Raw genomic sequence first — 16,465 nt, 5'->3', positions numbered from 1 at the left:
ATGTCATGTTTATAGCACTTTTGCCAAATGACAAAGTTTTTACAGAGATGTGGTGCTTATGTGACATTACTTTTACAACTAGAATTTAAAATCTACATAAAATTAAACAAAAATAATTATTATCATATTAAAGATCATTTGCGACAATTAAGTCCCTATAACAAGTTGTTTTAGTAAAGTTTTCGAAAATGATATAATCACAACATTATATATCTTTATAATTTTAGGTATATTTTTAAAAATTGATGAACTACTCTTGAATGTTTATTGTAAAAATTCAAATAAAAAACTAAAGATAATTTTTTTTTACAAGTTATTATATTAGTTTTCTTAATTTACTCTATCCTAATTCGCATTCTTAACTGAAGACTTCTTCTCTTCTGATATTCGCCCTAACCCATTTCTTCCTTTTCCCCTTTCTTCACGTTCGACAGAGCTCACCGGCGACGTCTTCTTCACGTCCGACAAGAGGCGACAGAATAGCACAGGTATCTAGTATTAACTGATTTTCCATTTTCCTTCACCCGAGCTTCTTCTACCTGTAGGTGTGATGGGTTCTGTTCTTATCTAAATCAGTTTGAGATTTCTTTGATATAATGCTATATTTCTATTAGAGAAATAATGTTATTAGAGATATAATGCTAGTTTGAGATGTTTTTCCTAAACTGATACAATGCTTTCATTTTTTTCATTTTGATTTTCGTTTTAATTTTCGTTCATGATAATTTTTGAGTATGTTTTTTTTTTCCTGTATTATTTCTTGATGTTTAACTGTGGAGCATTGTTGTTTGAGTAATTTAGTATTATTTCAGTTTGAGTGTTTTTCTATTGTTTCTGTATGATATCTTTTTGAGTATTTACCTGTAAAGACTCATTCATAATCTTTACAAGTAAAATGTAATGCTTTGATTTGTCTTCAGAGGAATGCAAATAATGACATTATTATCATTTTGTTCATACTACCGACTTGCTTCTAATCTAGCTAGTAGAACTTCTATAAAAGTATTCCTCACTCATTCCCCTTTATGCTTCACTTTCGTGTAAAATGTGAGAGCTTTTCTTTTGAATTGGTGTAAGAAAATGGGATTCAGGTACTATTATTTTAAACTATGAAGTGTTCTCCTAAACTATCAGTTACTTCTATTTTATTAGCAAGTATCATACACTATTTTAGTACTTATTAATCATATATATTCATCTCTAAGATAATAAGTAAAAGTATTAAATATGAATACACTATTGTATGGGTTATCATATATTCATATTTCCAATATGTTAGTATCAAATTTCAATACTCTATTGTATGAGTATTGTCTAGAACCTTCAGGATATATAGATCCTTTTGCTTAAATAAGCAAAACATCTGTACAAGAGTCATTAGACAACCTCAAAAAAGATGAGTTGATGTTGCCGGTTGCAGATCGTGTTTCATAAGCGGATGTTGTAACATGATTCTTCTAATTTGCTTTTTTAATTCATGATTTACTCAAAATGACAAAACTAACAAGAAATTGCTGTTTTCTATGCGTGATTCGCAATTTGCATGGAAATCAGACAATCAGTGAATCATGAGGCTATGACATTGAGAACGGACTGGTAAAAGACACGTGTTAAGTCAAGGACTTGCAATCGCTTTGATATGCGAATGTTAGGGAATGTTCACTTGCATGACCCAATTACTTACCTATACATAGGGTCTTCTTACTTCTTAGAACAATGTAATTTGACACCATATTCATCTCAAAGATATTAAGCAATGAACTAATAAGTACAAGTCCATATTCATTTAGTTTTACTTAAAAGGCGTTTTTAAAGTATTCTTTCATAAACATGCTCAAGTATCTTAAATAATATTAAAGAAATTTTGGTGCATACCATTGATGCATATGTATCGAGGATGAATATATTGCTCCTTCATTATTCGAATGTTGTAATGATAGAGTATGAAGGGATTATTAGTTGTTACTAATGTCTATAGCTAGTCAACTATTTCTTGCAAACAACATCTTCAACATTCTGATAATGTTTTTAGTCATAAGTTTGATTAATAATGAATTGATGTAGGAAAGCTTTTCTTGTTGTATGCAATCCAAACAGGTCAGACATCATGGTGGGATTCAAAAATAGGTACATGGTGTTGGAAATTTTTTTAGATCCAAACAAGGATCTCGTGGTAGATGATCCTATTATTGTTACCCAATTCAATGTGTCGAAAGCAATTAAAGACAGCATTCTTGTCAACTTTGGGGAGTGCGGTTTGGCTTCTTCACTTGGGTCCTTCCAGGGTATGTGTCTAATGGTTTACATTCTTGTTCCAATAATAAATCAGTTTGCCCGCTTTTGACTTTAAGTGTGTATTTTTGTAGTTAAGTATGTGAATCCAATCACAAAGTTGTGTATTATCCGGACATCAAGAGAGGACTACCAGAAAGTCTGGTGTGCAATTACTATGGTTTCAAGCATTGGGAATTGCCCCGCTTTATGCAATTTGCTTGATTTGAGTGGTGAGTTCCATATCTACTATTGTAAACTGGAATTGATTAATCACGTTCAACTGAGTATTGATAATCGTGTTGTGACTTGTGTGTACATGTCCTCATTTAAACTCTGAACAATTACATTTTTCTCCAAGATTTTTTTTATTTGATATGTAGATGAGTTTTAGGGGTTTATGTTAACTTCTGTTGTTTCAAAGCTTGGATATTCAAATGCCTCCTATGTTTTACCATATTTAAGTGGACTAATTATACAAATTATACTTAATAATCTTCACTTTTTTGTTTGTAGCTGATATGATTCAAGTGAATATTTAGTTTTTAGGATTGGAAGTTAGGAGGCAAATGGAGTATGCAATCCAGATTTGACTTGTTTGTCCTTCTATTGATGAATTCATTAATTTTTTAATCCAAAAGGTAAGAAAGAAAGTGTTTTAAGGTTGTCCATTGGAACTTGGAAGTTCTGTTGGTCTCAAGTCTTGATGTCTGACTCTCTGTCATACATGGCATATTCTTAGGGTCTTAAGTAATGTAAATAAATAAAAGTTAGTTAGAGTTGTATTTTAGGTTGTTATGTTAGTTAGTTTTTTATTAGCTTTAATTCTTGTTTGTATTTCCCTCCCATATCTTATAAATAGAAGGGAGTATGGGATGAAAAAGGATAGGAAATAACTAGAGAGAGAAGTGGAAACACTTAGGAGTATTTGGGAGACTCGAACGTCCCATAGTATCGTTCTTGTATTTATTAATAAAGTCAGTTTTTGTTACTATCTTGGCTGATTTGTTACACTCTGCCATCAAGATTTGTATCTTGATAATGTGATGCTCATTTAATGAAAGCCTGAATTAAGTCTAGATAATGTGATGCTGTGTGTGCTCAATTAATGAAGATCATATGCTCTATATGCAATTACCCTATAACCCTTAGGAATACTCGACTCAATAGGCTTAAAATCTTTGCAAAGAGGATAACTCGACTCTTAAACAATGGAGTTTCAAAATGTGTGTATGATCGAACTTATGAACTATCAAGACTGTTTACTGTGTGATTCACTCTCAGTCAACTCACAACCTCTTCAACCATCGTGCTTCACACAAACTTAGATTAATGGATGCAATTTGACACTATTTCACTCACAATGCTCAAATAACCATTTGTATATTCTGGTTTCACTCACCTAGGATAAACCGTTTTTAGGTAGAATTGTTCTAGAAAAATATACTTCAATCTCTAACATGTACAAATTTTTCAATCAAGCATCTATAAGCTAAGACTCCTAGTCCTAGCTAATCTGTGCTTCTAATTACTTAAGAAGCAACAATATAAAACTTCATATGAACTAAACTAGCTAGGTTCCTTGTTGCACGTCACACACGTTGGACTCTAATTTAACTAGACTACCATGATTTGCTCCTAATCATGTAATTGTACACTGTGGCTATTTTATATGTCCCAACAGAAATGGCAGCCAGTTCGTCAACACCTCACGAAATGTTGGCTTTGGACACAAAATTAGCCAAACCCAATGATGAATAGGCTGGCCAATAATCCATTTTAAGGCCTTGCTATCTTTGGAAAATTTGACCTCAAATTTTGTTAAGGTTAGCACTAAACCTTAGGAACAAGATCAAATATCCTTCACATGGCTCCATCACCATCTGGATACCCTGAAAACCCTGCCACTGTATCTGAAATTCCAGCAGTAAATTCAAATTTTTGTTTTGTAGAAGTGTCAATGCATGCATTCCTTCTTAATGTTGTCAATCATTAGAAAAATCAGAAGATACTTTGGTGTATCAAATGACTTGCTTCACTGTGTAGCTACTGTGTCCTCATCAATATTTAGTGTCATAAATAACACTTGTAGGAAGATCAGAATCAAAATACCTTTGTCGTCGACATCGTCAACCATGAGTTCAGCCAAAAGCCAATCACCTCTTTGACAACTTTCTCATGGATAGCAACTTCCACCCGTTCAGCTTGGATATGCTCCGTTCTGTGTATTTGTGGACGAAAAATATTTGTTGAGACCATAGTTACATGGAACGTAGAACGTAGCCATGTTCCGCGGTCCGGGAATATTCGTTCCCAATCACCACAAAACGCAATCCAAATCGCTAAAGGTGACGTTCTGATGTATAAGACCTTTTTCAAAAGGTATTTTGGCCTTCATTTACACTTTAAAAGAAAAAAGAAGGGAGGAAAAACGAGATGAATTCTAGAAAGCTAAAAAAGTTCCACTTAAAAACAACTTCTTAAAGAAGAAAAATCATTTTAATTCAATTTTGTTTTCAAATTTATTTTTTTATACACAATGTATCTTGTACCTAATCGTTCCCAAGTCAATTTAGGTTGCGTTTCTTGTTTCCGTTCCCGTTCCAATTCGAATGTCGTCTCAGGTAACAATAGTTGAGGCATCGTTGACTACCATTTCTTCATCTAGATCATTCAAACTCATGAAGCATCCCAACCATAACCATTATATTGTTAACGTTGTAATTCTTTTTAGTGTGTGCCGTCATCTTGGTAAACATAGCTGACGTTGTCCATCTGCTGATGCAATTTACATAAGTCTACCTCCATTGTGATTTAACCAACAACAATCAAGTCCACCAGGCACCAACGATCAACACCCTAACTGCCTGCTGCTATGTTGCGGAAAGTCTTATCTTGACAAAAGATTACGCCGACTCATTGGATCATCAATGATGAGTCGTTGCCACAATCTGCTTCTGTTCTTCTATATGAACCCATAACAAATTGGACGATTACTAAGGGATGCACTATTAGAAACGAGCCATCGTCCCTTACTGCTTTGCCGTTCAGAGTTTTTTCTGTCTGTTCACTAAAATTACACAAGCACAAAAGGACACTGCGCAACTTTCGGAGTATTGCACCAACTAGTGACCCGACAACAATTCGTGTTCATTTTACCTAACAAACAACCAAAGACAAGCGATGACACTCTAGCACCCAGGTACTGTACTCCACTCGAATCTGCATTACAACCAGTGTATTAGTGTAAAGACTCTTAGCAGTTAGCACTATTGGAAAACTTATGTAAACCTTCACCAAAACCAAAATTTCTCAACACAAATCAAAATAGGCAACAAAAGAAATAATTTAAAGGCCAAAGTGTCGGATTTTATCCACTTAAATTCACCACCCACCGAAAACACCAACTGTGTTTGCTTCTTAAATTAGCCATTGTGAAAAGTTTCAAATTTTACTTGATCTAATTTGCTCAAGAAGAATAAAATTACTTAAATGGATTCACAATTGGACCAATTTTACAGTAATGGGAAGCCAAAAATTTCACTGTTGAAGTCCTAAGTATGTTTCTCACTGAACCTAATTTTCATGGCAATTTTAGAACATGCGAAAGCTGTTTGATCTTATTTGCGCCAATTGTACACAACCTTTCCGCCCAAATTTCTGACAGAATTTTTGTTTTTCCCTTGTACCAAGGCGCATTGTAATTTATAACCCTTGGGAATACATCACTTAGAAAATAGACTTAAAGATACTTGCATTGAGGATCATTTGACTCTTTACTATGGTTGTTCAAAATGTGCGTGTGATCTAATATATGAACGATTATGTCCGTTTGTTGTGTGATTCACTATTACTAGAGTTGATTCTCTCACATTTAGATTATTGGATGTAATTTGATGTTGCTTCACTCAAATATGCTCAAATAACAGTGTATATTCTAGTTTTCACTCCCCTTGGATAAACTGAACATCAAGATAAGTAGTTCTTGAACAATATAGCTCAATCTCCAATGTGTAAATTTGTCTGTAACACGAGTAGTTACAAGCCCAAGACTTCTAGCTAATCTGCACTTCAAATTATGCAGGGAAACATTAATAAAAGACTTCTAAATGAACTGAATTTTCCAAGTCTTATCACCCATTTTGCAGGCAAACCTCACTCACGTAGGACTCTTGTACTACTTGAACTTCTGGTACGTATAGGAGTCCAGCCTGACTAGACTTTTATGACTTGCCCCTAATCATGTACATGTACATGCACTTGTAACAACTGGCTGTTATTTTAGCCGACAGAAATGATTGACAAGTCAGCAACACCTGGTCCGTTGTCGTCGTCGAGATCTGTCTTCTGTCAATATGTTTTCTTCTCACAAGTGACCACTCACTAAATGAGTGACTTTAAACTCAAAATTATTCAAACCCACTTGTTGAATAGGCCAGTCAAAGAATCTGTTATTGAGCCCTTGCAATGCACTCATCTATTATAGTGCAGAATTTGTCTTCCATAAAATGGAATTCTTTATCTGAAGTTTCTAGGTTTATTATGTTAACAGAAATGAATTGCATATATTAAGTACATAGAGTGCACCAAAACTTGTTACCTATCTCACCAACTGCACATCCTTGTTTGTTGAATGTTGCATCAGAGGCCTTATGCTTCAGTGTTTCTGGTTGATTCTCAAATTTTTCATTCATTATGCATCCATATTTGTTGTAGGGAGTATCAAAGCGTGTAAAAAGGCTGCCCTTAGTTGTGAAGAAGGAAAATTTGAGCAGTATAAGCTTGTAAAGGGTGGTCAAGTTGCAGACGAGTTGAATCAGCAAATGCAAAATTGTTTGGAGAAGATTAAAGTACTGGAGCATTAGGAGCATTTCTATTTGCTGTATAGCTTAATCATGTCAAGAAAGCAATATCCTTTGCTTTTATAGAACACAAGGTATGGTTGTGTGCATTTATATACAATTCAGTAATTAAATAAAGCTTGCAGTTTGTTTTACACTTGACTTCTCTTTTTCTAAAGTTCCTTAACCATGCTTTAGTCTTTAGTCATGATGTGAGTAGCTTACCCCTTCAAAAAACAAATTTGTTTATATTTTGTGCATAGCTTAATCATTGAATGGTGGAAGGAGGGCTACGGGAAATTTAGAAGTTAACAATATGGTCGAGAAACTTGTTTTTTGGATCATAGTTCCATTCTCACCCGAGGATTGTGATTTATGATTTGTTAAACTCTACCCGTCTTGACCAAGCTGCTAATTGCTAAGTACATGTTCTTTATTTACTTGTTCATGGTTCAATGTGTTTCTTCACTTTATGTTCTTTATTTACACTCTGCACCCCGATTCAAACTTGTATCTTGTATGCTTTTAGTAATTGTTTTAGCCTTAGTCTTCGTCATGCATTTGATTAGGCAAGGGGAAGTATAAGCTTGTTGATCCATCGATCAAAGTTAGGATAGCCGAGAAAATAAAATTAGATTGTATATTTTGAATCCAAAAACTTAATAATAAAGTTTTGTAGTGTTACTTTTGTGTGAAAGGTTGTGTTATTTTGATTGATTAGTAATATAACAAGTCGAAGATGCAAAAATATGCGCAATGCAAATTGTGCTTGCTAAGTGATTTGAATTACCAAGTGACATCAACCTAAGCCTGTGTGTGACACAAAGGACAATATTTTAAACTAAAGGGAATTTATGTTTGAAACTTTATTTTCCTTTGTTTAATTGAAATTTAAGGGAGGTATTTGGTTTGCAATTGCTTGATTGTTCATTGATTTTCATTGCAGAAATTGATGTATCAGCTAGAGAGGTCTATTTGATTTTAAGAGATCAAAAGAGATTTGCTTGTGATGGATAGTACAGAGGAATGAAGATGCAATTACACCGCTATTGAATCACTGCAAATTCAGATACTTGAAACTTTTGTGTATCACTGTGTTTAGTTCTTGTCAGCTGTTTAACTTATGTTGGTATCATTATAAATAATAGGTTGAAAAAAAATAACTTATTTTCTCTATTGCTTTCTTAGGGCAATGGTTTATGAATTAATAGGAATTGAAGTTAACAAGGTCGATTTAAAAAGTATGGAAAGATTTTTTAAAGATCAACACATGAGTGATTTATGGATGGAACTGTCCTTGGTCATGTGATGAGCAGTTGAGCACAATCATTTTTTTTTTTTTTTGAGTGGACGAGCCAAGCATTATTGTTAACAAACTTGTAATATACTTCTAGTTAGATGCTTGAGCCATGCATGATTTATTTATTTGAATTACAAATATCATGATATTTGTTGCAGGTAAATGAATCGATTAGTCACAAAGAAATGACTTTTCTACATAAATTGATTGGTATATGGCTGACTTGGTATTATTGTGATATTTTGTTTTTTGATTTTCAAAGTCATATGTCTTATAATGAGAATAAGTTAAATTTATTGAGAACATGGTGATTTAAAAAAGCAGACTGCTAAAACGTGAAATTCATTATTTGTGATTTTTTATTTTTGGATATTAGTTTTTAAAAAATAAAAAAACTAAAAAAAAATAATACAATCAGGCCTTCTAATAAACAACCAAAAACTAAAGAATAATTTTTACCAAATATTTTTATAGTAGTTGACTTAAACAACTAGCTTATATAACCGAATTTTCAGTCTAGTAGCTGATCAAACCAGCTATAATGTCAATCAATTGCTTCTACCAACAACTGTTTGCTAAGCAAGGCCTATATATTCTAGTTAAAAGTTAATATCAATAATGAAAGGCAAAGATAATTAACTTCACTCTTGTCACTAGATTTTCATTATACCATGTCAAATTGTTATGAGAGATGGCGTCTTTCATTATTTTTTTTCTTAAAAACAAAAAATTTAGTGTATTTGCAAGCTTAATCGGTAGCGTTTTAGGAATTCCCTAGTAGGCATTTAGAATATATAAATTAGGGTTCACAATATGTTAACTATATGTTTTTAGCATGTTGAAGTTGGTAATTTAACTAGTTTAAGTTGATGTGTTTTAATTTTTTGAATGTTATAGTTACCATTTAGAATATTGAAGTTGGCATTTTTTATGCACTGAAGTTGATAATTTAACTACTTTAAATTGGTGTGTTTTATTTTTTGAATGTTATAGTTGCCATTTTAGAATATTAAAGTTGACATTTTAACAAACTCCTTTTTATTTTTTTTCCTTCTTCTTCCCTCGTTCTAAAGGCTACGATGAAGCACCTACTTGACAACCCCAAATACCTGTTTGGTAACCCAAATACCTACTTGGTACTTTTAAAATCTCTACTTGACATATCCTCAAACACCTACTTGATATATCTTAAATATCTAATTAGTATAATACCTACTTGGTATGCCTCAAACACATATTTGACAATCCCAAATAACTACTTGGTATACTCCAAATATCTGCTTGGTATATGTCAAATTCCTACTTGATATTCTTCAAACCCATATTTGACAACCCCAAATACCCACTGGTAAACCTCAAATTCCTACTTGGTATACTCCAAAGACTTACTTGATGTACATCAAATCCCTACTTAGTATATCTTGAATCTTCACTTGACATATGTTTAAAAGACCATAATTAGTGTTTTTTTAATTAATCAATTTTTGTAGGCTGGGCCTCCTAAGAGTCGTCTCTCATAGAGACGATCTCTCGGAGAAACGGTCTATCAGAAGAGTTGAGTTATTATTATGCTATCTATGACTTTAGTCCACAAAAATATTCATCAAATAATAAAAAAATAAATTCAAATAATAATTAATTAATAATAAAAAGGAAAATTATTAATGAAATCCTAAATTTTCGCACTTTATCGATAGTACCTCTAATTTTTTTATTATTAATGGTACCCTTGTGTTATTGAGCGTCTTACAACCGTAACCTTTTCTATTTTTTTCTGTCCAAAATCGTTAATTTTTTTTTCTTTTATTTTTCAATTTAAAACATAAAAAAAAAGTTAACGGTTTTGAATGATTTTGAATGGAAAAAATTTACAAAGATTATGATTGTAAGACGCTCAATAACATAAGAGTACGATTGATAATCAAAAAAAACTTAAAGATACCATTAATAAAGTGCAAAAATAAAAAAGTAATCTCTCCAACATATTTAAACTAATTTCAAATCTGATAAATACATACACAATACATAAAAATATTCATAAAGTTATTAGTGAAAGTTAAAGTTGCCAGAAGAAACATAATGGAGGTTGGTGGGAGACTCACTGCGCCTCCAAGCTGACCTTAGCCCCCTTCAAAAAGGGCCTTTCTCGATAACTTTTTCTGATTCCATTCCTAAGGGCAAGCCCATCATGGACGATTAAGATCATTAGTAAATTTAAATAGGAGTATTTAATTATTGGAAAATTTCATGTAGTTATTTTAAATTTTTTATGTTTTTAATCTACATAATGATTTTGGCCTTTTAAATTTTCTATGTGGTAGATAAAAGAGAAGTTTTTTTTAACTTTACGCTATTTTTACCTAACGTAATGACATTTTTTTTAAAGACAAACGTTGTGATTACCCTAATTGACCACATATTTCAAAATCCAGCCGAAATAAATACTTAATTTAACCAAAAACTTAACATTTGTTCTACAACATGAGAAACTTGGAAGCTCAGAGTAAACCACGTGGATTTAAAAAATATTTGTGGAAAAGCCAAAAACTCAGGTCATCACATGAAATTTCCCTTAATTATATTATACTCCCTTCGATTCATTTGAGTTGTCCCATTTAGTTTTTTGACACTATTCATCAATCACTCTTAATTTGTATTTTATTCTTAATCTAGATGTCAAAATATAGTCATGTGAGATCTTGTTTGATTCGTCTCAATGTAAATTTTATTAATATCAAATTTTATAATTATTAATTAAGCACAATTAGAAATATTTAGAAGTGAATTAGTGCATTGGATAATGTGCCAAAACTTAATGTGACAACTCAAATAAATGGGAGGGATTACTATTTACTAATTCCTCAATTTTTTTACTTGTTTTATTTTGACCTTTGAGTTATCAAACTTCTAATTTTTACCATAAAGATTTTCAAGAGTACAGTAAATTTTTTAAAATGCTCATATTATAAAATTAAATTTAGAAATAAATTTTATTAAACTTCATTCGACTATATTTAGTCATATACATTACTAAATATTTAAACTTGTCTTTTGAAAATATACATTAGATTTTTAGATTTTTCTCTATTCATACTAGTCTTACATGTATATTGGAGATCAAACTCAAAACCTTTTAAAAATAATAATTATCTTTTATCATATGTAAATGAAAATAATGAAAATCTTAGTACAACTAATAATAAGAGCAAAAGTCTAAATACATAATGCACAAGAAAATCTTGGATGAATTTAACAATTTGAGAGTTTTTTCTTTTGTTATTATAACTTGAGTTTGATTTTTAAAACTTACATAAAAGATTAATTCTCACTAGAAATTTAATAGCCTAACTCGAATTAGAAAAAATAATACATATATTTAAAATAATGGTATAAATTAGGAACGGCTGTTAGTGGACATTATAAGGTCGTACCACTTTACCAATGTAGGAAACTCGCATTCCCAAATTTCCCATAAATTAATAAATACTGGGAAATGGGCATGGCCACCTCATTTTCTCTTTGTATATACTTTGTTGGTTTTAAATTACTTTTAATATTTTTAATATTACAGTATTTACTAATTACTTTTAATTTGTGATTATTTTTTAATTTATAAAATAAGATATAGTTAAGTGAAATTTTTATTTAATTCGTTTCAATGCAAAAATTATTAATATTAATTTTTTATAATTTTTTATTATAGACAATCAAAGATATTAAGAATGAAATTAGTATATTAAACTGCGTGAAAAGAAAATTTTGGAAATATTTTAAAATAGATGAAGTATATACTTACTCTGTTACGTTATATTTGTTATATTTGATTCTTTATGCAAATTCAATGCGTTATTTTATATTGAATTATGCATAACTAAAAATTATAAAAAATTAATATTATGAAATATGTAATTAGACGATTTAAACAAAATTCAACTTAACTATATTTTTCTTACAAATTAATTATTCTTACAAATTAATTATAATATACTTTATAAAATAAACTTGAATGATAAATAGAGTATAACTATAATATAACAAGTATTAAAAAATCCAAAAAAGTAAATAATGTGTGGTTAAATAAGTTCTGTTTTTCCGCAAAACCTTTGTATATCGTCTCACACTTGTTACTCCTTCGCTTTCTTTCTTCTCAACATCTTTTATTATTCTTGTAAGACTAATTTATTTTGTTGATCCATAGTTAATGTGAAAAAGGTATATACGGTGGGATCATACTCCATTTTCTCATAAAGGGTTCTTTGATTCTTCCCTTTACATATTTCCCATCAATCTAAAAGAATCGATTCTCATCTAGTCCTCCTCTTCTGCCCCTCTATACAAAGAAGATATAAAATGAAGCAAGAAATTCTGGATTATTCGTTGGTACCTTCGGGTTTATTGGTAATGGTGTGTTACCATATTTGGCTTTTTCATAAAATTATTAAACAACCCACTAAAACAATAGTTGGTATTCATGCAATTAATCGACGTTATTGGGTTCAAGCTATGATGGAGGTATTTCCCTTTCTTTAACATTTTCTCACTAATTTGTTGATTTTTCTTTTTTTTTCTTTTTCTTTGAGTATTTTTTGAAATAATTGGTGATTTTTAATTGAATTTATAGTTAATTTTAGTATAGAAAGAAGATATTTTTTGTTGGTATTTAATATAAAATGTTTAATTTGATAATGTTGCAAGAATGAGGGTTTGTGTGATTTTATGGTTTTAAAAGTTGTTCTTTTTGCATTCTATAAAATATGAGTACCTTGCATGCTATAGAGTGTGGACCATTGTACTTCCGATTTATAGTTTATTTTTAGTTTTATATTTGTTCCATTCAAAACTTGAATCTATTAAACTTAAAAGATGCATGAACTCATTTATTAGTCTTAGTCTTCTGAGTAAGGGCGCAAGCAGCCTTGTTCAATATTGTCAACTGCGAGTGTAATCGATCGTATAAGGTACCTTCTTTCTCGCAAAATAAAAGTTTTATATAGGTAGACGTCTCTGTATATACTAATAAGTGTACTTGTTAACTTGGATGTTTGACAATATAGGTTGAAGTCTTACTATCAATATTTTTTAAAAAAAATACTTAATACATTAATATTATTTGATTTTATTTTGCATTCGTTTGAGGTTATGCACAATAGTAACTATGTTATTCACCTTAATTCTCATATGTTAAAGACATATTTCAATTAGACGCTTAAACCGATCCTTACCTTTTCATACAATAGCTTTTTAGACTAACACTAAAGGAAGGTAAATGATCTCAATTGGATACCAAAACGGGACGGCAGGGAAATGGGTAATACGATTTGGTCAAACAACGTATTGTGGGGCTTTAAACATAAGTTCAATCATTTTTCAAGAAATCAACTCAACTAAAAACTTAAACTTATGGTTGAGCCCTCAGCCCTCAGGATATGTTATATATTCAAACACGTCCCTCAGACAAGAGCCATTTGGGTGTGGATTCAACAAAGACCTTTCTTCAACGCGAAATATTCCACTTGAATTTAAGGTGTAGCTGAGATTCGAATCCGTGACCTTTTTGTCACGTTAGCTCTGATACCATGTCAAGGAATCAATTCAACCAAAAGCTTAAGCTTATAATTGAGGCCCATAATATATTATATACTCTAACATCTTTTGATTGAAGTGATTTAATGATTTGCAAGCACAAAATAAATGTGACAAAATGTCACGAGTTACACTTCTTGAGAAGAAAGCTCATCAATTTTAGGATTCAATTTCCAATTAGTGAGCTAAGAAGAATGAGCAATGTTTGGTTTTCACAAAGTTTAATGAATAAAGCTTATTGAACATGACAGGACAATAAGAATGGAGTATTAGCAGTACAAACACTAAGGAACAACATAATGGCATCAACTTTATTAGCTTCCACAGCCATCATGCTCAGCTCAGTGATCGCGGTCTTAATGACTAGCCATAGTAGTGGCCATATGTTCGGGTTAGTCTTGGGTGATTCAAGCCAAATGGGATTCTCCATCAAGTTTTTCAGCATCTTGGTTTGCTTTCTTTTAGCATTCTTGCTAAATGTGCAATCAATTAGGTATTATAGTCATGCTAGTATCCTAGTCAATGTGCCCTTCAAGAACATTTCTTCCCCTTACTTGACACCACATTATGTAGCTAGGATTGTTAACCGGGGTGGCTACTTTTGGTCGCTTGGTTTGCGAGCTTTCTACTTCTCTTTCCCGCTCTTCCTTTGGATCTTTGGTCCTATTCCTATGTTCGGAAGTTGCATTGCTTTGGTTGTCTTGTTCTTCTTCTTGGATTTCACCGTTGATTTTAAGGTTGTAAGTGATGATGTCGATGATTGTGTTTTGCCATGTAGTCGTCATGATGAACAAACTAAGTAGTCACCGTTTCCAAGTCTTGTTTCAATTGAAGTATGTACGGATGTACATCTAAGGGTAATTAGGTGCTAATGGGTTTGATTCTCGCTGCCTCTTCACTAGTCCTCACGGTTACTTTCCTAAGTAATACTAGAAAGTATTGGATCATGTATTGAAATAAAATAATGCAATTCAGTTTCAATCCAAGTTGAACTGATTACAACATTTTGCTGTGTTTGTAGTATCTTTGTTTGAAATCAAAGTATGTAGGTATTGACGATGTATTGTAGATCATGCACTAATTGATAGTCCTTTTTGATCAAGGAAATGATACAAATATCATATAATCTTGATTTTTGATGTGCAAATTTTAATTTACCGCAAGCGTACGGTGTACGTGTAGCAATACGAGTCGAACTCAAGAAAGCGAGTTAACTAATTTGTTCGATTTATGACTACAAGACACGGATCAACAAAAATAATTGGTTTAAGAAACTAACACTACTATAAGCAATAAGTAAATTGATGCAAATAAAGCTAATAATTAAATCTAAGACAATGATTAATACGAAGATAATAATAATATTACAAATCAAGGGTGTTGGGAATCACCTAATTTTAACATGGGAGTCAATTACTCTCATCTATAATCTATAAAAACTAATGAAGAAATGGGACTGACACGTGTCGGACATTCAGCGAAAGCTTTTCTGCTCATTTTTATATTGACGTGGCAGGTGAATTTGTAGTGAAAATCATTTTCTAATATAGTACAATTAATGTGCATAAGAAGATTTGGTAAGCAGTATTATTTTCGAAGTATTTACCTTGGTAAAAGAGAATAACTTTTTGTTATAGCAAAATGAAACATGACGAAATTTGTAAACTAGTATTATGTTCCAATATTATTTCCAAAATAAAAGAGAATGATATCTTGTTTTTCAAGTTTATTTACCAACTATAAAATAATTATATCTTGATAATTATACTGACATGCTTATTTATGTCATTGCTACTTATCTACTTCATATTCCTATTTGCTTAAAAAATTAGTTTAATTTAATAGATGGGTAGTTTTACCTATAAATAAATTTTGTAAAAAATAATTATATGAACCATAATATTTTTTCAAGATCTTTAAAATGAGATCAAATTTGTAATATTTTTGACTCTTTTTAATAAAAATTCAAAAAATTTAGCTTTATTATAAAAAATAAATTTATATTAATTTATTTAAAACTTCAAAGTATGTATTCATAAAAATATAGTTATGAAAAAAATAAATATAAGATTTCACTTGATTATGTTTTAGCTAATAGAGGTCGAAGAGTGAACTGTTATCCGTTAAACAACCAATCGACAAAGATAAAATAACATAGTTTGGGAACGGAGATAAAGTGACATGAATTTGCATCTCACTTCATAATTTCAGTGACATGCAATTGCAAACTACTTGCTTACTTTCTATTTGTTTAAAAAAAGTAGTTTTATTTAATAAATAGATTATATTAAATAAAAATTATACAAACGGTCTTTTTTTAAAATATTTAAAATGAGACCAACTTATTAATATTTTTGACTCTTTTTAAAAACATTGAAAAAATCTTTCAACAATTCAAATAAAAAAATAATTAAGCTTTATTAAAATAAATTATTTTAAATTTTTAAAAAATTTGTGAGTTTATTGTAAC

General features: G+C 30.9%; 2 protein-coding genes across 2 annotated transcripts; both read left to right on the top strand.

Annotated features, from left to right (window-relative positions):
• Positions 1-351: 351 nt before the first annotated feature.
• On the top strand, positions 352-8,552 carry LOC130825944 (probable ribonuclease P/MRP protein subunit POP5). Its single transcript, XM_057691396.1, has 5 exons — positions 352-488; positions 2,098-2,285; positions 2,367-2,504; positions 6,988-7,207; positions 8,059-8,552. Exons 2-4 carry the CDS (start codon positions 2,108-2,110, stop codon positions 7,134-7,136), a joined length of 465 nt encoding a protein of 154 aa, XP_057547379.1. The 5' UTR covers positions 352-488; positions 2,098-2,107; the 3' UTR covers positions 7,137-7,207; positions 8,059-8,552.
• A 3,980-nt stretch (positions 8,553-12,532) lies between these two features.
• Positions 12,533-15,093, top strand: LOC130825818 (uncharacterized). The gene is made up of 2 exons (XM_057691250.1): positions 12,533-12,924; positions 14,247-15,093. The coding sequence occupies exons 1-2, from the start codon at positions 12,763-12,765 to the stop codon at positions 14,796-14,798; spliced, it is 714 nt and encodes a 237-aa protein (XP_057547233.1). The 5' UTR covers positions 12,533-12,762; the 3' UTR covers positions 14,799-15,093.
• Positions 15,094-16,465: the final 1,372 nt, after the last annotated feature.

Source organism: Amaranthus tricolor, chromosome 10 (assembly GCF_026212465.1).
Source record: "Amaranthus tricolor cultivar Red isolate AtriRed21 chromosome 10, ASM2621246v1, whole genome shotgun sequence".
NCBI lineage: Eukaryota > Viridiplantae > Streptophyta > Magnoliopsida > Caryophyllales > Amaranthaceae > Amaranthus > Amaranthus tricolor.
This window is presented reverse-complemented; position numbering and strand designations above follow the sequence as displayed.

What these genes read in the sequence shown, in the direction of transcription:
- LOC130825944 (XM_057691396.1), top strand. Translation starts at nt 2,108, where the DNA reads ATGGTGGGATTCAAAAATAGGTACATGGTGTTGGAAATTTTTTTAGAT. An exon ending in TTCACTTGGGTCCTTCCAGG is followed by an intron (nt 2,286 to 2,366) that starts GTATGTGTCTAA and finishes GTATTTTTGTAG; the next exon opens with TTAAGTATGTGAATCCAATC. An exon ending in CAATTTGCTTGATTTGAGTG is followed by an intron (nt 2,505 to 6,987) that starts GTGAGTTCCATA and finishes TATTTGTTGTAG; the next exon opens with GGAGTATCAAAGCGTGTAAA.
- LOC130825818 (XM_057691250.1), top strand. Translation starts at nt 12,763, where the DNA reads ATGAAGCAAGAAATTCTGGATTATTCGTTGGTACCTTCGGGTTTATTG. An exon ending in GGGTTCAAGCTATGATGGAG is followed by an intron (nt 12,925 to 14,246) that starts GTATTTCCCTTT and finishes TGAACATGACAG; the next exon opens with GACAATAAGAATGGAGTATT.